Below are 27,656 nucleotides of genomic sequence, written 5' to 3' on the forward strand. Positions count from 1 at the left end.
GTTCCCCCCTCTCCACCACTTCCCTTTAAAGTAACATTTGACTCCTCGTGCAAATTATTTTAATCTGAAGGTGACAAGTTCCATTAATAAAAAGTACCAGCAGTTCTTTCTGCCTCTGAGTAATTATTTCCCTACCTTCCATCTGCATTTGCCCCTGTAATGCTAAAGCCCTTTGATGTTGCCGAGGCCATGTAATTTATACGTATGAATATTCTGTGATAGAAATGGGACAGATGGCACGAAACACTGGTTTGGAATAATGTTGCTATAAATGATGCACCATTCTGAGTAACTGGCATTTATTTTGGGAGGGGGAAAGTGACTGTTCAAAATGTGTTATTTATTTTCCATGATCAACAATTAGCCCCATTCCCATCACTTCATTGTAGTGGCTAGAGTGTTGGGCTGGAAGCCGGGAGATCCAGGTTCTAGTCCCCACTCAGCCATGGAAGCTCACTGGGTGACTTTGGGCCAGTCACAGACTCTCAGCCCAACCTACCTCACAGGGTGGTTGTTGTGAGGATAAAATGGAGAGGAGGAGGATAATGTAAGCCGCCTTGGGTTCCTTGCAAGAGGAAAAAAGGCGGGATATAAATGCAATAAATAAATAAATAAACAAACTTCATTTTTAATCTCGAGCTCTCAGGTCAAATCCTTAGTTGATACAAATCAATTGCATTCCAGTGGAGAAACCAACTTAAAATCGGTCTTGGCATTGATACATGCCAGATAATTTCTGTGCCTTCTTTCTTACTCCTAACTGTGCTCTTTTTAAATATTGCCTGTGTTGGCACCAGGCACAGTGGTTTAACCCTTTTCTTTCCAAGCTGAAAGAAAGTTAGTGGAATATTTTTTTAAAAAAATGTAAATATTATTGCAGAAAATGTCATTAAAGCTATGACTCCTGAAATAGATGGGATGCAGGCAAGTTGTGCCTGTAAGCTAGCAAATCTGTGAAGGTTTCTGGTCTCTGTAGGTGGCTTTATAAAACTGTAATCTCTCTTTCCTACTGATTTCTCTGGGAAGAAGGCAGAGGGAGAAGTGGCATAATTCCCTTTGCCAATAGAAGCCAACCATTAGTGCATCTATAGCAAACAAATTTCTTAGAAAAAAATATTTCCAGAGAAAGAATCTTTGGGCAGCTAGGACCTGTTTTGTGCATTTCCTTGTCCTGGTGGTTAGCCACTGAGGAGCCTTTCCAGCAGGGATGGGCTGTCCTGATCAAAATAACAGTCATGCAGGAGGGAAGCAGCAGCTGTGTTACATCTCACCCTCTCCCCGCAAAAAAAAACTCTCTCCCAGCCCCTTTTGCCAAACTGAGGTTGGAGCCATTTCTCTTCCCCCCACCCCCATTCTTTTTCCTGCTGCAAGTCAGTCTCTCGCTCTCTCTCCTTTTCAAACATTTGTTTTTCTCTTAACAGGTCAAAGGACTGACTGCTCTCTTGCCAGGTAGGTGTGGCTGCAAGCAGCATTGTTGTTTCAGTATCTTCCAGTAACCAAAACAGCCCTTTTCTTACAAACAAAGCATTAGCTAATACACCTCCCAACTCTCCCCATTTTGATGGCGCGCTTCATGTTGTTTGGTGTCTTTTCTAAAACGTTGCAGCTCCTGGAAAGTAAGCTTCCGTTTGGAAGCCTTTCAAGTAGCAACCCACAACACAGCCATAACATAAGAACATGACAGTTTGCAAACTAAAATATAACAGCCTTCTATATACAGCAAAGCTGAAGCGTTGTTTGGTATATGTTGTTTACACAGAGTTGATTCAGTCAGATCTACATGGTAGAATGTGGATGGATCGGGATTTTAAATGGCCACAATTTGTGGATTACTGAGATTTCATTGGTTCTGTTGTCCAACTTGTGGTCTAAGAGTAGAGCTAGATATTACACTTAAATAATACCACAAAAAGTTTAAGCCCATGTCATGTCATCCTCCCAGCCCCGTACAGTTGAGGCCAATGTACACTTAGTGTGAGGTTATCATGACATGCACTTTCCCAGCCCTGCTCCAAAGCCTTGACTGGTGCTGGTGGGAGCTGGGAAATGGCATGGGTACAAATCTCTAAATGATATGGGGAGTTAACATCTAGGGTCACCCTAATAAATTCATTTAGGAGATAGAGCCTGTGCTAATTAGCTAATGTGTAGTAACGTCTCCTCATTTTTCCAAGCCAGGCAAGCACACTGTGCTCTGCTGTATTTATCCCTGTCTTGAGGGATAAAAAGCACTGAAACAAATACTTGAACTGCTTTTGATTGTTTAATGGGGGAGGGGGGAGATCAGACAGATAGGGGTTTTCTTTCACTTTGCCCCATTGACCTCATCTGGTCTGACATGGAATTGGATCGCAGCACTGGAGAGAATAAACGTTTTGTTATAACTGGGCCCGGCATCAATCATGCTATCATAAATGTCATCGCATATGTGGAGATAGTAATAGAAAAAAATGACTTTGGATTGGAATGTTACAGTGAAATGTTACAAACCCTCAAATTGCCATTCTGTATAGGCCTAGAAGTCAAGACATATGCATGTATGGGGTGGAGGGTGTTGCATGCATGTGCGCACATGCACACACACCTTTCTGACAAAGGCAGGGTGATTATTCCATATCTGGAATCATTACTTCATTTTACATTCCTCATAGTAAAGCAGAGTTGACAGGTCCTAATTAGGGCCTGACATCTATAATAATAAAACATTATTTATTGTGGGGTAACATTAAATACTGCGGTATCATTTAGGCTGAACATTTTAAATATATTACATTGCCTGTGACAGGATCTGCTTTTTCTCATCACTGCAGTTTACTCTTTGTTGATTCTTTTTATTTTTAAGAACAGCACAAAATTAAAAGTGTAATTGTAATTCTTAAGCACAAGCAAAATTGCCTGTCTAATTCAGCAGCCATCTGTCCTGGCAGGGAGTTCGGTTATATGATCCAGGGACTCTTCAGTCGCTTTTATCTCCTGCAATTCATTTTGCAGAATAGAAATGGTTCAGTCAGAAGCTAAAGTGGAGAGAAGGTGAACCAGTCCAAAGGCTATTAGAGCTGATTTGAAGCACTATGCAAGGGTGAACAGGGGTGCTCCCACATCACAGGTGGACTTCACACTTTGCGAACTTTGCTTAAGATGAGCTGAACACGGGTGGTTGAAATCAGATATTTGACATAAGATCAATAAACACTGAGCAAGAATGGCAACTGCATGGTGAGTTGATGTCTAAAGTCAAGCCTGTTTCATCAGACTATTGCCATCATGCCTCAGATGTTCCACCCGCTGTTGAGGTATTGCATGGCGACATTCCATTAGTTTTGAAATTACCAGCAAGGCCTCCTCTGATGATCTTAAACGCTGCCTGGGTATGTATAAGGGAAGGTGGTCTGCTTGGTACCCTGGTCCCAAGTTGTTTAGGGCTTTGTATGACAATAACATAACTTTGTACATGGCAGACAGATTAGAATGAGTGCTTGGATATTCTGCAACAGCCTTTCCCAATGTGGTGTCCTCTAGATGTGTTGGACTGCAACTCCCATCATTTGACTGGGAATGATGGGAGCTGCAGTCCAGCACATCTGGACGGCTCCTTATTGGGGAAGGCTGTCCTACATCTTCTTTACTCTCTTCTGAGGCTGTTCCTATAATACTGATAGCAAAGTTAATAGTCCATTTGTGTCCAGCTCCATTTGACAGTACAGCTTCTTGCCTTCACAATGAACCTAGGCGCATCTGCCCTTTAATTTAGTGCCATCAGCTTTGGTTTAGTCTATAGAAAATTAGTATCAATGAATGGATCAAATCCTCTCCCCACCCCCAGCAGAGAAGGCTTGGCAAAACCATAAACAGCCATTCCACTGTCTTTGGGTCATGCACTAACATCTAAGAACACAAACAGTAATCATGAGACCATTTGTAATTAAAAGCTTGTTATTTCAGTTTGGTTTAATTTATCCTTCACTTTCCTTTTGTTGAGCACACATTTTAATAAAGGACCATTAATAGGTTCATATTCATCTCGGAGAGAGTTTTTTTCCCCCCCTTGTGGTTCTAAATCACCAAGCAGAACACACCTACCTTAACATGGTGCTGCTTGTAAATTATCTCTAACTGACACTAGAGTGATGCAGCTTTATAATGGGTTTCTCTACAGCTGGAAGTAAAAGGTTAAGTATAGCCTTATGTTATCAATAAGTTCTGCTCCGCCCATTTGGGCATTAGAGTGCATTTATTTTAGATCACTTAATGTTTCTAAAAGTCAGGAGTAAATCAGTGGAAATGTTTTCTGTCTCTGGTTCCTCTCCACCTTCACCCCCAGGAAGAACCATTTATAGACCAAGTAAACTGGTATTTTGATTGTAATTGATTATCTTGACATATGCCTTTGCTTTCTCCTACTCCTTCTCACTGCTCCATCAATGATGGTTCATCTTGACTTTTGGATCAACAGCAGACGCAGCTCTACCATAAGGAAGCAGGTAATAAAGACATCATACAGTCACAAAAAATTAATTGAGGTTATTTGTACGATTGCCAGATGTTGTTGGGCTTAAACCTTGACAGCCCCCAGTATTTCATAGTGGGGAAAATAATGGGACTAACCCAAAATGCCTGGATCATATCAAGACAGCTAGCAAGGGGTACACACTCACTTTAGAGACAGACAAAAGAAGCTATATAATGAGGTATTAGTTCAGGAACAAAACTGAACAACATTAGTTTTGTGTTCGGTAATATACTAGGGATACAAAGGAACCAACTGAATGCTTTTATATTTAGAGCAGCAATGCAGAACCTTAGGCCCAGGGTCCCAATCCAGCCGTCTGGGATTTTCAAGATGGCCATGCCCCCTTTGCCCTGACCACTGATGGTTTTATGATTTCTTGGCTTTTGTGCAGTCCCCCCTCCCCACTGATTGAAATGCCTCTCCTAAGGCTTAGTTACTGACACTAAGTGCTTTGAGCTAAAATATGCTGGTATTTTTTGCCCTGCCTCTTTTGCCTTTGGCTGCCGCCCAATACTGGAGTGATCCCGAGAGCTTCTCCAAAATGGAATTTGGCCCTTGGGCTAAAAGAGGTTCAGCACCCCTGATTTAGAGACTCCTCTGACCTAACAGTTCGTGTCCTTAATATATAATAGCAGGCTACTTCAGTCTCACACAGGAGTGCCACCAAATCTCAGGCCTGTATTGGATGGAGAATAGCTTACGGTCTCCACTCTTGCTTTTCCTCTGTGCCTTCCTTTCCCCCAAACCATGCTGGTGGCCTTAAGATTTGTGGGGCTTAGTACCAGGACAAGGAAGATCTCAATGAGAGGCGCAGCTCAGATCAATTTGTTTGCCAGGGATGGGCGAGATATGGTTTACACATGACGATCAGTTAACCTTTAAGTTGAACAGGGAAAGTTGTAGAGTGGGGAGGTCTGCTTGAGATGGTACCTTCAGATAGCTTGGGTGCACAGCAAGTTAACAGGGCTATCCTGTGATCATTAGCTGTTATGCATAACATTGGAACTAAAGGGACACAGAGGGAGGAGAGGAATTTGGCTGGCTAGGGACCGTGGGCAAGATCATCTATAGATTCTCCTTTAAAGTTGTGTTTTAGTGCACTTTGTTGAAGTGTTAGCATTTGTCTACTCAGGATATTTTACAGCAGTATAAAAAGTTTCACAGTAGCATGGAAAAATTCTAATCCACCCCTTTCCATATTTGTGTGTGTGTGTGTGTGTGTGTTCGCGCTCTCACACGCTCTCTCTCTCTCTCATACTGGCAGGAATTTCTGAGTTGGAAGCTGTTGCCCTCTAATGGCTATGACCTGCATAAGCAATGCATCCTAATACTCCTATATTAGCATTTCTGTTCCTCAACTTATTGCTTCAGTCTCCTGTAGTTCTGTTTTCTAGCACTATTGGCTGCTCCTCTCACATCCTTTTCTGACTTGGTTAGATAGGATTTTGCTAAGTGTGCCCATGTGCTCTAGGAATAAAGGAAGTTCCAAGATCCTTTTTGTACTGCATAAATGACTTCCAGAATTGTAATTTTTGTCACAGTAAATTAGAAGCTAGATCATATTGTCATGGGACAGGAGAAACTGAGATTTTTCTCAAGATCAGTTTTGATTTGAGGCTTCACTTCAATCACTTGTTTTTGGTGTGTGTGTTTTTTATTATTAACTTGAAGCATACTGAAATCTTAATTTAATTTGGCCAGAAAGTAGTCTGTTTCTATTTTGAAGTCAGTTCTATATCAGGATAACCAGCTCCATGTGTCTGTTACTGATGATAGAGCTGGCAATTTGCTTTACATCTTTGTGTCCCATTGATGAAATTGAAGACAAAATATTTTGCTTAACATGTTTCAGATAAGACATGTGAAAATCCAATATGCTGTTTTCTTGAAAACTGAGTTCTTTGTTGCATCCAAATATGTTTACTTTAATCCTCGTGTGCTATGAAACTTTTCTTTTGGATTGGAATGAAAGGTTTTTTAGGGCCTTTGATTTTATTTATTTTTGTATACACAGCGCACACACTAGGGAAATGGTGGCGGAAAGGTTTGCTATGATTTGCCTCACATTTCCAAGCTATACAAATTAGATGCTCTTTTATTTTCTAAGTGCCCTTATAGAGAATATGTGTTTCCTGCCATCTGTGTATTCTTTTGGAGACATGAATCTTTGTAGAGCTGAAACAGCTTATGCTTTTGCAAAGGACTTTGTGGAACCTCAAAGATCCCTCCATAATATACCACCTGCGTTTGGTTTCTGTCACTTCAACACTGTGACTTAAAATACACCTTGTGACCAAATAGATAATGAAGTGTGTCCAGGCAATTCTGTTGTTCAATGCTTTCATCCGATCCTCATGAAATCACTTGCAGTTGTATCCTTAAACGGTGTGTGATCTCAGAAGAGGTTCTCTCAAACAGGAAAGCATGACTTGTAATAAACTAGAAAAATGCTTATCCTTGTGAGAGGGACAGTGGGGGAGACAAAGGCAATATAGTGGAAGGATTTGTAGGAGCACAGTGTTCGTACTTTGAGTTCAGGCACGCACCACATCCTCTTGTGAGTTCCCTTGGCTGAGTGGTGGCTGAGTCAACCAATGTCCAAGGTGGGGACATGTTTTGTTCCAAGTGCAGCACTTTAACTTTCCTTATCAGAGTGAATAACGTCCCTCTTAATTAATGGGAAACAAATCCAAGCATACAGATAAACTATCAGGGAAGGGCAAAATCTTCTCCTCTCCTGGTAACACCAGCTGCTTAGGGGCAGCAGTCTTGCGGACTGAATCCGATTTACTTTCTCCCATGGAACGTAATGGGATCCATTGAGAATCAAGCCCACCTCTATCCACATAACTTTGCTCCTGCATTGGCATAGGACTGCTCTTGGTCATGCTGATGTGATGCTAGTGTGTGTGGGGGAAAAAAGATGGAACCCATTAATTAGCTTTTATATATACATTAAGTATGAATGCTAAACCCTTAATATCTTGCAATAAATTTTTAAAAGCCTAAAGCTTCTCCAAATCACTTCAGTTCTCTTCAGCTGATCCAGTTATCCATTTTAGTCTACATATTAATTATAAAAACCTTAATTATCTTGAGTACTTGTGTAACAGATGAATGATGTAGCACAACAAGGATAGAATTAATGAAAAGTGGCAGCTTCCCTGTGTCCGTCATAATAGACCTTGACATAAAAATAACATATTTAAATATCCCGTATAGCTAAAAAGTTTAACGTTACAGAAAGTTTCCTGCAGTCAATAGTTTATGTCTTGATTTCACTTAGTAATTGATATTTTGATTTTCTTGTTTTTGTAATTGGGGGAAACCGTGTGAAAGAAAAGCTATTCTTTCTTTCGATATTAATAGTCCAAGACCAACGTTAATCCACACTGAGATTTGAAGAATTGCTCACCTTCTTCCCTTATGCCATTCTCTAGAACAGCCTTCCCCAACCTGGTGCCCTCCAGATGTTTTGGACTACAACTCCCAGCACCCCAACCAGCATGATTGGCTGGGAGATGCTGGGAGTTGTAGTCCAGTACATCTGGAAGTCACCAGGTTGGGGGAGGCTGCGCAATAAAAATGATTAAAATTCTAACTTTAGGTTTAACCCAGGCATCTTTTCAGTTTGTGCTAGTGTGTGTGATCTGTCCATTTCAATTGTATGTAATTCTTCTGTCTATTTATGGTTCCCCAGTGCAAGTAAACACAGAAAAACTTATATTGCACAGTGCCTACTGTGTAGGATCTTGTGATGGGAAGCAGCCCTCTTTAGCCTGAGTATGGATTTAATAACTGCACAATTTTAAAAAGCTGTGAAGTAATTTAACTATTCTTCAAATCACGTTTTTCTCCTTTTGTTGTTCAGGATTCCAGCCAAGCTATTCCCCTGGTGGTAGAGAGCTGCATACGATTCATTAGCAGACATGGTGAGTTTGGAGACAAGCACGCAAAAGAGTAGTGTTTGAACGTTTTGTTCTGCACAGTATTTTGTTGGGCTGGTGTTCAAGAAGCCTGTTAAGGTATAGTCAGGGCTGCGGTCTGGAGGCTCATAATGCAGCTAAGCAGGTCTGGATCTAGTCCGTGCTTGGATGGGAGACTTTCTGGGAACCCCGAATACATCACCTTGAATTCCATCATGGGGAAAAAGGAGGGATGGGAGTGAAATAAATAAAGCTGGGGCTTTGATTCAGAAGGTACTCTGAGGAAGGACAGACCACAAGTATATAACTAGAGTACATCTGTTTTGTGATTGTTTTTAGCACCGCCCTTCTGTATGTTTATTGTGGCGTTATTTGGCATTGTAAGGCACCTTAGAAATTTTGAAATGAAGGGCAGTGTAGAAATGTTTTAAATCAGAGTGGACAACACATGGCTCGTGGGCTGCATGTGCCCCCTGTTAGCCCACCACACCACCCCCCTCTACACCCCTCCATTTCCCACTCTTCAATTTTTCAACATTTTTTTCCAGGAAAAAAGTTGTGTCCATAGTTGTTATGGGTTGGCCAGATAGCCAGGTTTAGCTTATTTTCAAGCTAAATTTGGCTCTTTGGGCGCTCCGAAACTGCTACGGACACATTTTTTTTTTCTGAGATGGAACATCCAAGGGATTAAATTTAGCTTAGAAACAAGTTGGTGCTCAGTAGTACTGTGGAGTGGTTTGCCACCAAATTTCGGTGCCAAACCGGTGATTTTAGCTCATAGTCTATCGTATCGCTTTGTTACGTAGTTTATATATAGACCAGATTCTAAATACATTTCTGATGCATTTCCGGGCACAGTATGACCTTGAAGCCCTAAACAGCCTTGGGACAGGATGCCTGAAGCACTGCATTCTCCTATACAAACGTGCCCCGGCTTTAAGGCCTTGGGGAACGGCCCTTTTCTGTGTCCCACCAAGATCTGAGGTTCAGGAATGCAAGAAAGGACTGGCTCCGTGGCTGTGCTTAGGTTTTGGCACTCCTTCCCTAGAGTGGTTTGCTCAGTTCCCTCTCTGGCCTTTTCTTGGCAGGTGAAGGCTTTCCCATTTCGGCAGGCTTTTGAGTTGCTGCTGATCTTTATCATTTATTTACCATATAAATTGGTTTCCATTTCTTATCCTCCTTTGCTTTTTTACCCATTCTGTTTTTAGTTGTTATACAGTGTTTTTATGGATGTTTGATAGTTGCTTTTATATTGTTATTTTCTTAGCCACCTTGAATACCTAGTATAGCAAGTCAGGGTATAAAACAAATAAACAAGTAAACAAAAGAAATATACTGTGGTAAGACGTATTCTGCCAAAATACTTCGCTTTTGCACCAAGAAGACTAAGATCATACTTGTATCGGTACTGTAAAGTAGGGGAACGCAACATGGTACCTATGGGCACCAGTGCAACCTCGGGCACCCAACAAGGTGTGCTACCATCCCACTTTTTAACATTAATACATATTTTACCAATAGCTGAGATTGCTGTGAAACAGTTGCTGAAAACTGTGTGTTTGAAAGAGTTGTTTAGAGAGAGATCCTACAGGGGCAGTATAGGATAGTTCAGTTTCCTGGCTCCGAGGTCAGAGAAAGGGCTCCAACCTCAGAGCCAGAAAACCGTGCTCCCTCCCTCGCCCCCTCGTAGCCATCGCGGGGAGAACTGAGCCTGCTACCACTCTGCGCTCGGAAAATGGAGCACGGAGGTGGGGGAAATGGGGCATTCCCGGGGACAAGAAGGGGAGGAGACCAAGGCAGCAGCTATCCAACATATCCTAAGGCTGCCCTAGCCTCCTTCCCTGCCCACCCCCCGAGGCACTGTCGGCTGGAGCACAGAAATGCAGGGTGGCTGGAGCACGGAGGCGACAATCGCCTCTGCTCTCCTCCTGCCCTGCATTGGATATTCAGCAGCCTCCAAGTTCGGAGGCTGCCAACTACCCAGATAGGATTGTGCCCTTAGTGTGTTGAGGTTCAGAGCCCACCTCTGCCTTGTGCTTAGTCTTTGTCCTTTGCCATGTGTCTCATGGGAGCCATTCTGTGGTAGTGCCCAGGACAGTTTCTCAAATTGGCAAATGTGCCCACAGCCCAAAAAGGTTGCCTACTCATGGTGTAAAGTGTTCTCTAGTGATTAGGAGGTAGATATGAAGTTACTGTGTCATAGAAGCCCACTTAGCACTAGATGACGTGCACCCGGTTCCCTTCAGTTTTGAGATTTCAGCACGCCCTGTATGCACATTGCTGAACTTTCCCTTCAACCAAAATGGAACATATGCATTTATCTACATAATAAAGGACTGTTTATTTAAAACCATAGGTTGTCACAAGTTAAAAGATGCATGGAACAAATGCTAATCCACAGGAAATAAGGTATCCTCTGGCATAAATTTAAAAAAAAACAATGATACAGGAAAAGAGAAATCTAATATATCCAGGGATAATACAGTGTTAATATAAATGGTCCATAGATCAAAGTACTACATTTTGTTGGACAAATTTTTGTCTAATCTTCTTGCAGCTAACACAAACATACCAACTTTATGTATAGCAGAAGTTTTGTTATCAGATAACAAATAGCAGATTTTCTCAAATACACTATAAGCTACAATTCTGACAAGAATCTGTGACAGAAATCTACCCGTAGGAGACATAGGGTTGGATCCAAAGTCTTCCCTCTGTGAACGGATGTTTCCTATCCCTCATCAAAGGGTCTTTTCACAGAGCAAAGACTTCGGATCCAAACCATATATAGTGGGCAGAGTGACATATAATGCACCACAACCTCCAAAGATTTTTGGCCACATATACACAAGCCACTATTAATAGGAGTCTTGACATAGCTTCCTTTCGCATGTAGTCTGAAAGCCTTAATCGGGGATAAATTGTTAAATCCAAACAAAAGAGATGCTTCAACATAATTTAATTATAAGAAGCTCTGCTGTTCTGTGATCTGCAAGTTAGAAATATATCCAGTATCCAGTTTTTATTGTATTTGTGACCTGCTTCCTTCCTGTAGTAACAGTTTCATCTTCAGTTCATCTCATATTTCTTGTTTCACTTATTCTCAGTGCTTTTTACACATTGTTCTAGTGGCACATGAGCCTCGTGTGGTGCAGTGTGGTAGGTGGCAGTATTGCAACCGAAATTCTCCCCACGACCTGAGTTCGATCCCAGCAGAAGCTGGGTCCCAGGTAGCCAGCTCGGGTCAACTCAGCCTTCCATCCTTCTGAGGTCGGTAAAATGAGTATCCAGCTTGCTGGGGGAAAAGTAGTCACAACTGGGGAAGGCAATGGCAAACCATTCTGCTATAGTCTGCCATGAAAACGCCAGCAAGAGCAGCATCCCTCTAGGAGTCAGCAGTGACTTGGTGCTTGCATAGGAGGAACCTTTCCTTTCCTAGTGGCATATCTTTAATAATGCTGCCTCCTCCTTATGTTTCAATTTCAGCCAATATGAGAGTATGGCAACATGAACCCAGACCTTTATAGTGTAAAATTCTTTCTTGTAGTATAATACTATACATGTCAATTCAGAAGTAAATCCCATTGATTTCAATGAGGCTTACTCCTGGGTAAGTGATTATAGGATTGTAACCTTGATTCTTATCATCACTGTGAGTATACAGTGTGGAATTTGTTTAAAAAAAGAACCTTGAAGTAGTTTTGAACAGCTCCTTACCTAGGAATGCCCACCATGTTCCAGACTCCACTGGGTATTTGCAGAGCAGTTTCCTTTGCAATGGTTTTTAACGTAGATGGGACTAAGTTGCCTCCCTTTTGAATGAGCAAGGTTTAGAATGGCATTGGTTGTTGCTTCTAGGTGTTTCCCCAAAACTAAATCGGATCCCCAAACATTTGTAATGCTTTAACCTAGTCTATGCTTACATTAATACTTCTCTATTTATAATAATTCTCCTTTTTGTAATCAAATTTTGTGTAGAACAATAATTAGGTGCTGGACAATATAATAGCAAAAAATCTTAAGTGCAATTTTATTCATCCAACCCAAAATCTTTCAGAAAAGTAGATATGCCTGTCTTACACTGTCCTTACTGGGTGGTTCTAATCAGCCATTCACGTTTCCATGTCTACGTGATTGTATGCTTGGTCTCATTTCCCTTTTCTACTTGCCAAATGAATTTTTCCTTGGAGGGTTATATTATGCCATACAGTATTTTGATATGCTAGGATAATTTATCTGCTGGTTACACCTTGGGCTGTAAAATTGAACTTATATGTCTATACAATCTCTATGTAGGAAAATAAACTACTGGCCGCATATGTTGTCTCTTTTTAGCAGTGGTTTAGGCATAGTGGGTCCAAATTCTACCACTGCCAAGCTTTGCCCCTCTAGTATTCAAAGGAAAATAAAATTCAGCTATATCTGCAATAATATGCATTTCCTTTGCTGCTGTTATCATTGCCTTAGTTTTATACTAAACTATTACGTAAAATCAAAGAGGCATCTTCACTGATATGAGGTGAAGACTTACCCTTCCAAGCAGAGGACTCCTTGCCCTAACACAGGGGTGGGCAACTTATAGCCCTCCAGATGTTTTAACCTACGACTCCCATCATCCCTAACCATTATAGCCAATGGTGAGGGGTCGTGGTAGTTGTAGGCCAAAACATCTCGGGGGCCACAAGTTGCCAACTCCTTCCCTAACACCGTAGGTCTACCACTGTGACATACTTTCCTTTTATACTATGCTTAGCCTTTTTGGAAGGCTCTGCATAGACAAACTCAGGTTGTGATTCAGCACCACATTCCTACTTCCTTTTACTGTTATTGTATCAATGATCTGGTTTGCGCATCATGACCACCTATGGGTTGTTTAAACCACAGATAGTTGTGAAAACGTAGGAGTAAGCATCCTGGTTCCCATCCATCTGTTTCCACTGAGCTAAACAACCCAGGGATGCTCTGTCCCTGGGTTGTTTTTCATGACCCCTAAACCCAGAATTGTGGTTTGTTGGGAGTGAGACCAGAGTTGTAAGTCAAGAACAAATCATGGGTTACAACTCGAGTATTCTCTTCCCCAGAAACCTAGAATATCCTGTTCAGATGTCACAACCAACAGCCCAGGCTTGTTTAGCTCCACCTGGCTGCAGTAGGAGTGATCATGCAGCGAGAAGCAACACACTTGCTTGTTCCCACTTGTTCACAGCTACCCATGGTTTAAACAACCCATGGGTAGTCATGACATGTGAATGGGTCAGTGTCTCATAATTTGTGAATTAGCCACCCTTCATCTTGACCTGGTTCTACAAATTGACTCAACAAATCCTTATCTTAATTCTGGTTTGAGTGAACCCCAGCTGAAGCATCATTGTCTAATTCATCTGGTTTCCTTTGTAAATCATTTTTGAAAACTTGGTAGATGCTACCAAAATTATTCTGGCAGTGATGGCACACGTAGTTACTGGTGGTGGACAGCACTTCTGCAACAATGACTTAATTTTATCAATTTTGGAGAACACTTTACTTGTTCATTTTATTTGTTAAGGCACTGGTTGCTCACTTTATGCAAATAAGTATTTCTGAGCCCTTCAGAGTTTAGAACTGAATGAAAATTATTTTCAATACACATTCCTATGTATTAGATTCTCTTATGCTGAACTTACGAATCTGTCATCTTTTACCTGTAACAAGTCTGGTGTTTCAGATTTCTCAGATAAATCCTTAGGATATGGGGACCAATTGTCCTCTAAAGATACTTCTGAAAGATCTGCATAGCAGTTCCCTAAATTTATCTTAGATTGCATACAATCTCTTGTTTTGCTTTAGGACAGTAGGAATTCATGATAGTATAGTTGTGCCATTATTTTGAACTTAAATGAACGTACCATCATAAATTCTTCTTTAAAAGGAATGTTGTAAAACATTACCTTTGCTTAGTTCTTTCTGTTGTCATGGATTTCTCCTATTTTCTTAACAGGCCTGCAACATGAAGGGATATTCAGGGTGTCAGGATCTCAGGTTGAGGTGAATGATATCAAAAATGCATTTGAGAGAGGTAAGAGCAGTTGTGTTTTGTATTGCACAGTTCTCTCTGCCAGTGTGCCTTCATGCTTCAGGGTTAGTATTTGGGAGACTTTAATAAGACACAAATAAAGACAGCAATTTGTCTTCAATAGTTCCCACTTTCACATTGTGGCTGCAGGCAAAGTATTTTTCCCCAGTGCTCAATAACCTTCAGTATTTAAAAACACTTAGGATTATGCTCCTTGTCACATCATCATATAAACTTCATTTGGATCTTTGCTTCTGCCCTGCCAGATAGTACCAGAATAGCCTGCATTTCCAGGCAGGCTTCATAAATTATTTTATTTATGACATTTTCATAAAATACATATTTACAACATACTTATGACCAATTTCTGAACGTAAGGAATTTCACAGAAGGAATGTTTCCCATCCTGTCCTCCCCACTGCAGCCACCTGGCCCCCCCAAAAAGCCTCTTCACAGGGTCAGGGGTCATCCTAAACAATGTGAGATGGGGTGTGAGGAATTGCTGGTGGTGTTGTCATGCAAAGTCAGACAAAGGTCTTTCAGCCTGAGAGCCAAATTCCATTTTGGAGAAGCTCCCCAGGGCCACATTCCAGTGGTAGGCAGGGCCAAAGGCAAAAGGGGGCAGCGCCAAAACAATCAGCATATTTTAGCTTAAAGCTCTTACTGCCAGCAGCAAAGCCCTAGGAAAAACCCTTTCAGAATGGGGAAAAACTCCACAAAAGCTGGGAAACCACCAAATAATCAGTCATCGGTAGAAAGGGAGTGGGGCATGCGGAAGTGGGTGGGGTCATTTAGGAACCCAGAGGGCCAGATTGGGATTCCAGGAGGGCTGGATTTGGCCCCTGGGCCTGAAGTTCTGCACCCCTGATTTAGGATGACGTTCCCAACCCTCCAGAGTAGCTTCTCAGTGGAGGAGGGAATTGGAAACTTTCCTTCCATTAACTTAAATTTATGTATCATGGGATCCACGCCTATATGCTTGAATCTAGATCCATTGCCACTAAATCAGAAGGCTATTTTGAAGTCAGAACATGGAAACTGCATTCTGTAGTCAGATTGCAGGGCTGGTCTTAACAAAATACAATACTTTACATTTGAAGTATTTCTCTAGTATAAATAGAGTTCCATGTCGAAGGGCCTTTCTAGTTTGTGGCTAAATGTGTAACTTTACCTAGCTGTGAGGTTATTGAGATTAGTGTGCATTTGTCCTTTGCCTAGAAATAAGGGGGAACAAGTCAGACATAAAGGCCATGCTTTATAGAGGAGTGTTGAAAAGCTTCTTAGAGAGAACAGCCAACAGTTCTGGCAACATCACATAAATATCATTGGTTTTTCCAGTTTCATTTCTCATGGCCTTCTCAAAGTGGATGAAGTAATAAACCAGTGAAGTTTGTTTGTTTATGTATTTATTTACAATATTTATATACAGCTCCATATCTAGAACAGATTTCAGAGCGGTGAACACAAGAGATAAAACAGTAAAAGGATAAAAGATTAAAACACCAGATTAAAATGATGCTATTTTAAACAACAGAATACCCATAGAAACTGTGACTGCTCAGTTAAGGAATGCCTCCTGGAATAGTGCTGTTTTCAGGAGGCGCCAGAAACAGCACAGTGTTGGTGCCTGCCTGACCTCCAGGGGCAGGGAATTCTAAAGAAAGGGGGCCGCTACACTGAAGGCTCTTCTCCTGGTGGACTCGAATAGGTCCATGTGGGACCACCAGGAGCAAGCCCTCCGATGACCTCCGTGACCAGGCAAGTTTGTTAACAATACTGTCTGAGAATTTATTACTTCATCAAGAACCCTTGGTAATATTAAATATTGGGGGTAATGCTCCGATGTGTTTATTTATGCTTATTTATTTATTTACAATATTTGTATACTGCTCCACATCCAAACATTTTGGAGCAGGGAACAGCAGATAGGATAAAATAATAAAAACACCATGTTAAAATAATTACTATTTTAAAGAAGAAACAGAGTTCTGATAAAACCGTGGCCAGTCACTCAAGGAAGGCTTCCTGAAATAACAGTGTTTTCGGGAGGCACTGAAACAACACAACATTGATACCTGCCTGAACTGGAAAGGCAGGGAATTCCATAGGAACAGGGACCACCACACTGAAGGCTCTTCTAATTAATAGTGGCACATTTGTTATCATGTGTGGTGTTAACATAATAGTTACGCCTTGATGACACCTATCATAAAATGGATAAATATAATTGAATTTGCAGCTTCCTCCATCATCAATTCTGAATGACCCAGTTTGAACGATTACCACGGCTTAAATCCATGGGCTGTTGTTCAGTTATTTGACGGTTATTCTCCTCTCAAGCCATGCTGCCCGGGTTTGGATGACACAACAAGCCGCACCCGGGCAGGTAATTAGGCAAATGGTGCCCGCGATATGCCACAGCTTAAGCCATGGTGATCATGAGAACCAGGCCATTATGGCTGATAGCAAGTTTTTCATGGGGGCTGTCTTCTTCAGTGGCTATTTTTATGTTTGGTTTTGGCCAAAGACAAAGTCCAGTAGATTAACAATCAGGCCAGAGACCTGCATGCCCATGCACAACAGTAGATTTGCTAGTCTAGCACCACCTAACTTCAAGGCTGTGCATGGCTGGTAATTAGATTGTCCTCAGTTGCACATATGCCTGCACCAGATGTTCTGTAACCAGCCCTGCCAGGATAGTTATGTTAACCTTATGCTGGATGCTGGTGGTATTGGTGGGGAGGATGCAACCGATTATATGGTACACATTGTGAACGACTTGGTTTCACTCCTATGAATTCTCTCATCTGAGATTTGCTCTTCTAATGCAGCAGTCCATATTTCGTTTGTTTAATATGTACTTTTTCTGTTTGCTATCTTGTTGTTGTTCTTGTTTTGTGGTAACCAGGGGAGGATCCGCTGGCTGGAGACCAAAATGATCACGATATGGACTCAATAGCAGGAGTTCTGAAGCTCTACTTTCGCGGGCTGGAACATCCCCTCTTCCCCAAGGAAATCTTTCATGACCTGATTGCCTGTGTCAGTAAGTAGCACGAATGAAATGAATTAGTTTGGCAATAAGGCTTGCAAAGAAATGCAGTCCCCTCCCCCCCCTTCCCCCCGGCTGCATTTATACAACTTGCAAAAATGAATCACAAACTACAAAGGTGCAAAAAAAAAAAAAAAAAAAACCTTAAATATGACACACAAGATACTTTATCCCAGTATGTTTTGAAGCAGAAATGTTCTTCAGGGAATATGTGAAAACAACAATTTATAACTTGTATGTAAGCAATAAACAAAATAGGTTGGATCCAGACTTAGTCATATTTAGAACGGACCCATTGAAATCAATGGGGCTTAAGTTAGCCTAAGGGCACAATCCTATGCATGTTTAGACAGAGAAAAGGCCTACAACTCCCACCTGGGGAATGCTGGGACTTGTAGGCCTTTTCTTTGTCTAAACATGCATAGGATTGTGCCCTAAGCATGACTACGTCTGCATCCAGCCCATTGTTAAAACCATTAATTGATGCAAAGTACTTATGAATCAGAGAGTGCAGGACAGGAAGGCCTGGCGTGCTATGGTCCATGGGGTCATGAAGAGTTGGACACGACTGAACAACAACAACTTATGAATCAATAAGAATATAATGTATTAAAAGTTCTACCTCAAGAAGAACATTTCTGGCTTAAACTGCATCAGCATAAACTGTCATCTATGATAAAGTTTTTTCCATCTTTCAAAGTAGAAGACATTTTTCTCTCCCTGTTCACCTCCCCCTCAAAATACAGTTTATGAGAACATCTTACATATTACAGCTTTTTATCCATCCTCTGTGTCTACAAAATCTTCCCTCTTCACCCCCAGCACTTGTAGAACTTAAGCTATCTCTTAAAAATCATGCCGCTAGCTTCTCAGAACATTCCTTAATCCGTTGACAGTTTCACATGGAAAGCAAGCAAGAGACCTGAATTATGTAAGGCCTTCTTGGATCCTAGGATTTGATTGCACCAGTTTTCTTCTGAAATGGCATCATTAAATGCAAGACCAGAGCAGGAAAAAGGGCCAGTGTTTGGTTCTCACAAGCCCTGACCCATTGCAATGAGTTCATCAATTTGAATGTTTGTTTATTTCATTATTTTTCTTTCTTTTTTTAAATTATCGCTGTTAATCTGGGAATTCCATCAAGGTTAACAGATTAAAACAACTAATAACACATCAGGGAGATACTATGTTAAAGACAAACTGATCAGGATTAAGTTACACTGTAAAGGAAGCCTCCTAATAACTTATTTTTTAAGTTAACTTAAGTTGCCCTTTTTATTTTATTGGATTGACTGTCTTTACTGTTTGAAGATACTATAGGTACAATATGTCTTAGGCTGTATATATATTTTTAGAAAGCCAGCAGCTGTGGGGTGTTTTTTTTTTCTTTACTGGCTACCTTCCATAACCATAAGAGACATTCCTTCCCATGTTTCTGTGTGGAACATATAAAATGATTTTCAACAAGTTAAGCTGGGAACTTACAACTTTATCATTTCAGGGATGCTTTTTTATCTATTTTTTTGCTCTTGTGACTTCTAGTTTTACAATGAACTCTTTAGTGCTGACTCGCTCGAATAGCAAACAGTGAATCCATTGTCCGGGCGTAAGGAGGTCCGTGATGGAAGCAGCCTTTGAAGTAGCATGTAGGAGAGCTCCTTTTAAAAGGATCTGTGGTTTCATTCTCCCAGCAAATGAGTCTATGCAGTTTAACTCCTGTTAGATGAAAAGAGCAGTCTGTTGCCAAAGAATTCTGGACTTCCAGGGCCAAGGATTTATGCTGCCCACTTTTTTCCCATTAGGCTGCTATAGACAGAGCTCTTTACCTCACTCTTCAGTTATGTTAATCTATCTGTGGAGCACCATGCCAAAGATTTCCCTTAAAACACCCACCTTACTGAGCTAACTTTAATGGGCTTTTCTGTTGTGGCTGGTGCAACAGACAACACTCCGTCCTTCCACGCTGCCTAGTTTAGTCAATCCAATCCTGGCTTTGTAAGCCAAGACATGCACAGGCTGCATGCAACCTCACACAGCTAGTTGCCCTCCGAATCTTGGTTTATTTGGAAGCTGTTAACCATAGCTGCTGGTTCAGACGTAACAGGAAACACTGGTTAAGTGCTGCTACCTCATTTATTTTGCCGCTTGCATGAAGGGAGGAAAGGAGCGGCTACAAAAGGGCTGCATGCAGTTACACAAAGCTCTTGTGCATATCCTACCTACTGTGTAGATCTACCAAGTTTGTTTGTTTGATTGTTTTGATTGTTTAAAAACATGTATAGGTATAAATCCTCTCAAGATAGCTTCCAGAAATAAGATACAAATAACAGTAAACTTCAAATATTAATAAAACCAGTGATGATAATAAAAACCAAAAATATCCAGTCCCTGCCCCCCGCCAGTACTAAAACCAATAAATAATTGCAGCTAAAACAATAGGCAATCCAATAGAACCTATCTCAAGAGAAATCAAGTGCAAACAAATGGGTCTTTAAGTCTTTCCTAAAAGCCTATAAGGAGAGGAGTTGGTGTGCCCCAGCTGGCAATACATTCCAAAGATGTGGGGCCACTGCTGAAAAGACCCTCTTCCTCATACCCACCAGTCTAATTGCTCTCAGAGGTGGGCACATCAGAAGGGCCTCTGTTGCTGTTCTTGAAGTGCAGGCAGGCTGATAGGGGTGCAGGCGGTCATTCAAGTAACTTGGTCCCAAGCCATTTTAAAATGTTTTTTTCAATTTATTATTACATTTTTATCCCGCTTTTTTTCCTCTTGCAAGGAACCCAAAGTGATTTACATGATCCTCCTCCTATCCATTTTATCCTCTCGGCAACCCTGTGGGGTAGGTTGGGCTGAGAGTCAGGGACTGACCCAAAGTCACGCAGTGAGCTTTGTGGCCAAGCGGGGACTAGAACCTAGATTTCCCAAGCCCCAGTCCAGCATTCTAACCACTACACCACACTGCCTCTCTTTATGGCTTTAAAAGTTAAAACCAACATTTTAAACTGAGCTGAGAAACACAGAGGCAACAGCACATCATGTGCCATATAAGTGTCTCATGAACTGACCACCTAGCCATTACCAATACTTGGATGGCCACATTCTGCACCAGCTGAAGTTTCTGAGCCATCTTTAAAGGCAGCCCCACATTCTCTGGTGTGAAGGACCTTTTTCAGAATAGGTTGTGAATCTTCCCTCAATTATATTCTAGAAAAAAGTTTCAAGAACTGGTCAGCCTCTTCTCTTCCAGATTTATTTTATTCTGCCATCTACCCTCACCCCAAACCCATTTTAGGCTTAAGGCCAGTTCACAGATTACACTACTTTCACACAGATTACATAGTCACACTATAGAGATACAAGAAAATAGCCATATATACCATCATGTGAAGATTGCACACACTTCTGTTTCACTTCATCTCGCATCTCGGGATATTGCAAGTGTTGGTGAGTTCCTAATGCATGTGCATATGATAAAATAGGTTTTAGCACAACCTTCACATGTGACAGCTCTAAAGCGGATTTTTCCTATGCCTATGTAAGCATGAAGCTACTCTTAGAGTAGTAAAGCAAAGATTACATAGATGCTGTAGTGTCTCCTGTGTGATTTCAGCAGAAGTCTGTGGTGCTCTTTTTCCTTTTTCCCTTTAGCAATGGATAATCTTCAAGAGAGAGCTCTGCACATCCGGAAAGTCCTACTGACTTTGCCTAAAACCACTTTGATTGTAATGAGATACCTCTTTGCTTTCCTCAATCAGTAAGTATTCCTTGAAAGCCATTGAGAAATCAGTAGCATTGGTTTGCAAGGGACGAATCGTAGGGACATAGGGGGTCATATAGGCCATCTAGTCCCACCCTTGTTTGATGCAGGATATGCTGAGCTAAAGCATCTCCCACAGATGGCTCTATCTCTAGCACCCTGCCCCCAGAAATTGGTTCCATTGTCAAGCTGCTTTTTCTATTAAGAAGTTTCTCCGATTTTTCAGCTGAACTCTACCCTCCTGTAACTTCAGCCTGTTAGATCTAGAGCTTTCTTCTGGGTCTGTTGGCTAACTATCATAAATGGGGGCACTTGGAATTGTGCGGCTTTCAGTTTGCCATTTCTGATCTTAATTGCAACTCAGTCTGGCATGCTAATAAATGTTTGATGTCTTATTCTCCTTTTTCTCTACTTTGCTGGGTCCAAAACAACCCCAAACTTTAGAAATCTTAATTGGATTCAGGAAATGAAAAGTATGAATCTTAGAGAGAGCACTATAGAGGTGTCTGAAGGCCACTTCTCATCTTACTTTTCTTATTTAAGTACTGGAGCATTCCCAGAAGTTACTCTTGAGACTAAAGCTGTAATGTAATATAGCTTTACACAAATGTCTGCTTTCAAGACTGCAGTGGGTGTGTGAAGAACACAGAAGTGGTAGTATGCCAAGCTCACAGAGGAGGAGAAAAAGTTCTCCATTCTCCCCTCTTGCATCAAGATCATTCCTGATGTGAGTTTGGCTCATAAGTACCGAGGATTTGGCATTCACTTTTCCCAGTCTAATGTTGTCATAATTTGGGGGACAATATCCATCTGACTGGACATTGACTTGAAGAAATGAAATTTCTGATTTTGTAAAATCAGTGATGAAAAGGATAAGGGAGTGCTGTGGATTTAGATGAGGATGCAAAGGGTTATGCTGGTATTGGTTGTATATTCTCTGCTTCTTGTAATGAGAGTTTTTAGGGCTAGGGGAGTGGCTTTTTCTCAATCATTTCCTTGGCCTGAAGACAAGGAAGAACATTAGGGAATGTCCCTATGAAATTCTATGGCATGAACAGAGTGTGCTCTGATGTAGTTTAGTGAGACTATAGCATTGGATTATTCCTTGATCAGCCACCTCAGAAACAGAAAAGGACAGGAGGCATTGTGTGCAGGTGTTAATGTCTGTTCATGTTATTGTTACTTCTGATTATGGGCCAATCTCTTATTGATAAAGGGATTTTATTTGTGTGTGATTCTGTGTTATTCAAATTGTGCAGAGAACTGAGTTCCTGCCTGCTTAAGAATTTAGCGTTCATATCTTTTATTAGAGGTATGTGCTATCTCAGTTTCCTGCTTGAGCCCATCTCCAAATATCACTTTTATTTTTGATGTGTGAAATGTTTGCAGTTGCCTTATGGTTGGGATCTGTGTACCTTATACTGCAAGGATGGGCAACTGCAGGAGGTCCAGGGGGCATTTTTTGCCCCACCACCCCTGTGGACTGAATTCAGGGAGCTGCAACTGGGACCACATGTGGGGCTGCGTATTGCCCAACCCTGGTATACTGTTTCTGTATGAAAGTAGTATATAATGAAAAGCCAAGATGCAGTATTTTTCTTGTTCAGGCAGAGTTATATTCATAAAAATCACCTGGACCATTATTGCTGTTACCTGCTTTTAAATGAAAATATTGTGAAAACAGCTACGTTTTGTGATGTCTGTAATTCAAGAGTACTAGATCATTTTTGCTCAGTTAAAATAAGTCGTATCTTGAGACTTCCTATGGTATTGCATTGGAAAACAATGGGGTCTTGTTTGCAGCCTGGGAAATTCAAAAACATACCCCCACAAAGTTTGCCATTGTCCTGCCATCCCTCTGGACAGTTCTGAATAAGAAAGACCACACTTCCTGCAGTTCAGGAATATATACGTTCCATAACAACGTTAAGAAATTCTTCCATGCCTTGGGATTCCCATTCTTCTGATGCCACTTCTTAAATCACTGGAGTGAATGTTTACTTCCGCCCTTAATAGTGTCTCATTATTCAAAGAACTGGACTGGAAAACTGTGCATGTTTCAAAAGAAATTGTCCAGGCATCTAATAACTCTGCTTTGTGCTTACCCGTTAACTGGTGCTTTGAAAGGCCCAAATTGACAGGTTTGGTTTAAGTTTTATTCACACAAACCTGTAGGTTAAGAAGACAGCATTACTCTGCAGGAAATGCATTTTCCCCAATGCATACTGTAATTCCTTCTACAAATAATTCTGCAGATGTTCAAAGTAATGGGCATCCAAACTGTGGAGGGAGGTAGTTTGGTTGTGAGAATGCTGCGTACGAATGCAAGAAGATGAAGGATAGGTTCTAGATACTGAATTTTGCTACCTAGCCAAGTTCATTTCTCATACATAATACATAGGTATTGGAATTCTAGCCTGCCCCCTCTGTAGGACTTGTAGGGTGGGTGGGGGTTGCAATGTAAAGCATGTGATAAAATAGCCCATTAAAAATAATGAAATGCTTCCAAATGGAGCTTAGTCTCTGGTGAGACTTTGAGGAAAGAGAGCTGCATCAGTATAGAGCACTCTCCTTTTGCCCTTTGGAGATCTCTGAGTTCAACAATAGCACTTTTAATTATGCTCATAGCAGTTGCAGACAGAACTTCCCAAATGGCAGTAGTAAAGTGGGGTTGGCCAGGGCCGCCAGACTTTCAGAGTTGTCACTCTGAGTCTTGTTTAACTTCAGATGTTTTCACCACGTCATGCCGAGGAACGTTCAAAATGGCCATGACTGGCATTCCATGCTGAATGTTGGCAATGAGGTTTTAATGTTCTCAGCAGTTCTTGGGCAGCTGAAGGAGAGAGAAATGTCTGTGAGGAAGGGTGTAAATGAAAAAAGTCAGAGGGATGTGCTGGTTGCTAGGTTCTTTACAGCCTTGTGCTGTGAACCATGCGGCACCAGGCTCAGTCACACTTTCATCTGCTTCTTGGCTGGATATGAGGTGTTGCTGCTGCAGCTGCTATCCAGGCAGGGTGCACAGAACAAAATGCCAAGAAATAAATCTCTGGCAGCAACATTCATTCTGCACAGAGAATAAACCTCCTTAAAAGGGAACTAGATCATGACTCTTCCCAGCACACACACACACACACACACACACACACTTTTAACAGATGCTCTATGTGTTAATTGAAGGGATGTTCAGAAAATGGAAAAGCTGCCGGCTGTTTAATAAAGAAATCAATGTGTCAGCCAGCAGGAAAGTGCTCTGAATATGCATTCAGTGCAAATTGTGTCAGAGAAACACCATCCATGCAAGCAAAACCGAATTTGATCCAAGGTGTTATATCCAGGAAAGTTCCCTGTTCCCTCAGTAAATACCATCAGTGCTTAGGGTGGTGATCATTTTTCTTAAGTAGCCTCAAGACATTCTTACCACATTAGATCAAGTTTAAATCCTCCCTTCATTTTAACAATTCGCTCTGTACTGGGAGTTGTCCGTATTGTTGCTCTTATTCACCCTCTTCCATTTCTTCTCCTGCAGTTTATCTCAGTTCAGTGAAGAGAACATGATGGACCCCTACAATTTAGCCATCTGCTTTGGACCCACACTGATGTCAGTGCCTGAAGGCCATGATCAGGTCTCCTGCCAAGCTCATGTCAATGAGCTCATCAAAACTATAATCATACAACATGAGAATGTCTTCCCAGGACCAAGAGAGCTGGAGGGCCCTGTGTACACGAGGGGTGGAAGCACTGAGGATTACTGGTACGGTAGGAGGTAATGGGTAACAAGTGAAGGGGGCAGCATGCTAGATTATGTAATTACTAAATTGCGTATTTCAGCAGTGCTGCTGTTTTCCAGTTTCAAGTGCTGGTCCCAGAATTTATCCTGTTTGTATATTTTGCAAAGCCAAGATGGCTGCCATTCGGAGTCCAAAATACAACTGCCTTTCCCACCCTAAACATACAGCCACTGAGTATTTAGAGAGTCTTTACCATGGCGGTGCTTCATTATACTGAAGGAAACTAATCCAATCAGACCTGTCCATGAAACCGTCTATAAGGATATTATGGTAATTGCCTTAATCTGCTGTTGAAAGCTGCACAGCAGACACATTGCCTGAATTCATCACTGACATTCTTCTCATTTCTCTGCATGTCTTGAGCGACTTACTTCAGAGACAAGGTCGATAGCAGCTGAACCTAGAAAGCTGCAGCATGGTTTAATTTCAGGGTAGCAGCGACAAGGGGGAAAACTTGAAACCTTCATTTCTCTCGAGCCCAGCACCCAGGGGGCCTGGCTGCGCATTCAGTCTGAAGCCAACATCTGCAAACAATTCAGCTGGAGCAGGAGCTCCTGTCATCAGAGGGTGGGCAGCAATTGTAGTGGGGGAAGGGAGCTGTTTGCTCTTCCCCACTATTTACTGAAAGGAGTAACATCAAAATGACCCAGTCGGTTGTACCAGTGGACAGACCATCAAAATGATCCTTTTGCTTTCCCTCTGAACTACCATGCAGACATGGAATCCTGGGCTGCAAAGTATATTCTTGTATTCCAAAAAGTGAAGCCTTTTTATTTGCTGCTGATCTTTGTTTTGTTTGCCCCTTCCTATTTTTTAATGATGAAAGACCCTAGGCTGGTTACAACATGATCACAAGATTCTTAATAAAGGTCTTCTGTTAGTGCCTTTACTTAGAGCCTGCAGGACAACATGCCGTGGTGTTCTCAGCTGGGAAAGGGGTCTAGAAACTTGAGTTACTTGCTATTTCAGCTGCTGAAATTTTAAGGAAGCATCTAAAATTGTGGAAAATAATGGAAGAAATCAAACTTATCTACTATGGACAATTGGCTCTAAAGTGCCTGGCAAACTTTGGTGGTGATAAAAATTATTCGTTATAAAAGACTCTGGGAAAATAGACTATCTGTACTCATGGACAGTTGAAGACCCTTCTTGTTGTACTGGAATAGAATTGAATCATATGAAGGAATTCGCGAAGAAATACTAAGTATTGTATAATAGATTTTCTAGTTGTAATCTTCTTTCCTGAGTGATATTATTTGTATTTTTTTTTCTTTTTGTGAAAATAAATATTGTTATATAAAAATAAAATAAAACTTTTGGAAATATAATCTGAGAAAAGTATAAACTACGTAATACTGTAGGCTTTGTACATCTTTGCAAGCAAACTATAAAAGGCTGCTTCAGAAGCAATTTGGTTCTATTATTCTCCATAGCTTAGACCAGTTTTATGACCTACATCAGACAAGCGGAACCTCTGAATACAGTCCACAAGGGTTCCCCATCTGGCTCATCAAGCTTTCTTCCACAAGTCCTGTCCCTTTCATCTGCCCCAGCAATGAGAGATGGTAAAGAGCTTATCTGATCAGAAGTGAGCCCTTTCCCCTGCACAGTGGTGAGAAAGGGAGCGTCTCTCAGTACTGGGAAGGGAAATTCCCTCCACCCCACAATTGATCTGCATTGATCAGCTGAGGAGGTGGGGCGTGTGTGTGTGTGTGTGTATGAGTGAGTGAGTGAAAATGGGACAGGCACATGCTAGCATTGACTCCACTCACTTTGTGTTGTGACTCCATGCATTACTGACATGCAGCCCCTGACAGTCCTGACCTACATCATGAGACTGATGCTTCAGTCATGGAACAAGTAACATTTAATAAGTCTCACTGCATCCTTTTTTGTCACAATGTGATTGCTGCCCCCCAAATATTGAAGCTACAAGGTGGAGGTGGAGCAATGAACCCTCTTTAAAGAGCATTTAATCTTCCAAGTTCAGAGGCAATCACAGATTCAAATAAGGGAGGGATCTCCCTGTTTTGAGTGTTGACCTTTCGTGGTAAGGAGAGTAAGGAAGAATGTGGAAGGCTGAGACTTGTTCCTAATCTTTCCCATTGGTGGGGGTGAGGAGTGCGGCAGTGATGACAGAGGAAGTATTGCCCAAACAGATCTTAGCCTGCTGAATTAAATAATAATCATGGCCTTGCCAAGTTGACCATTTTTTTATTTATCTTTGGTTGCTGGGACAGATCTAAATGTGGAAAGCTTCTTATACATTGCAATTCAGTTTTGTTTGTTTTTTTTAGCACATCCATTTCTCACAAATATAGGTGGACTCGCATGGCCGTGGGGTTTTTTTTCCTACTGTGAGCCAACTTTCTAGTCAGTTCAGAACTAGAAATGTCCATCTGCATTGCAGTCTTATACATGGTCCAACTTTTGTAGGACAAACTGTAATGAGAAGTTTTGATTTTAGAAAACATGTGAAAATGAATTGGCCTGTACTCTGAATGGGTGTTGTAGTGTCCACAAGACCAGGATGCATAGAGCTCTCCTGCAGAAGGTGACGGGAGTGGGATGGA

At 41.4% G+C, this 27,656-nt stretch overlaps 1 protein-coding gene across 5 annotated transcripts in view; it reads left to right on the forward strand.

Annotated features, from left to right (window-relative positions):
• SRGAP2 (SLIT-ROBO Rho GTPase activating protein 2) overlaps nt 1-27,656 on the forward strand; it is a 230,731-nt gene that overhangs the window by 181,939 nt on the left and 21,136 nt on the right. For 3 of the 5 annotated variants that reach the window (XM_084853307.1, XM_084853308.1, XM_084853311.1), the window contains 7 exons: nt 1,422-1,449; nt 4,454-4,481; nt 8,382-8,442; nt 14,414-14,491; nt 17,397-17,531; nt 21,187-21,292; nt 24,822-25,046. In XM_084853307.1, the coding sequence (XP_084709433.1) occupies nt 1,422-1,449; nt 4,454-4,481; nt 8,382-8,442; nt 14,414-14,491; nt 17,397-17,531; nt 21,187-21,292; nt 24,822-25,046 (661 nt within the window). The remainder of the gene's footprint in view (nt 1-1,421; nt 1,450-4,453; nt 4,482-8,381; nt 8,443-14,413; nt 14,492-17,396; nt 17,532-21,186; nt 21,293-24,821; nt 25,047-27,656) is intronic. The other 2 variants (XM_084853309.1, XM_084853310.1) reach the window with 1 other exon arrangement.

Source organism: Heloderma suspectum, chromosome 4 (genome assembly GCF_057233095.1).
Source record: "Heloderma suspectum isolate Gila_16-S chromosome 4, 16-S_ref, whole genome shotgun sequence".
In the NCBI taxonomy this organism is placed as follows: Eukaryota; Metazoa; Chordata; class Lepidosauria; order Squamata; family Helodermatidae; genus Heloderma; species Heloderma suspectum.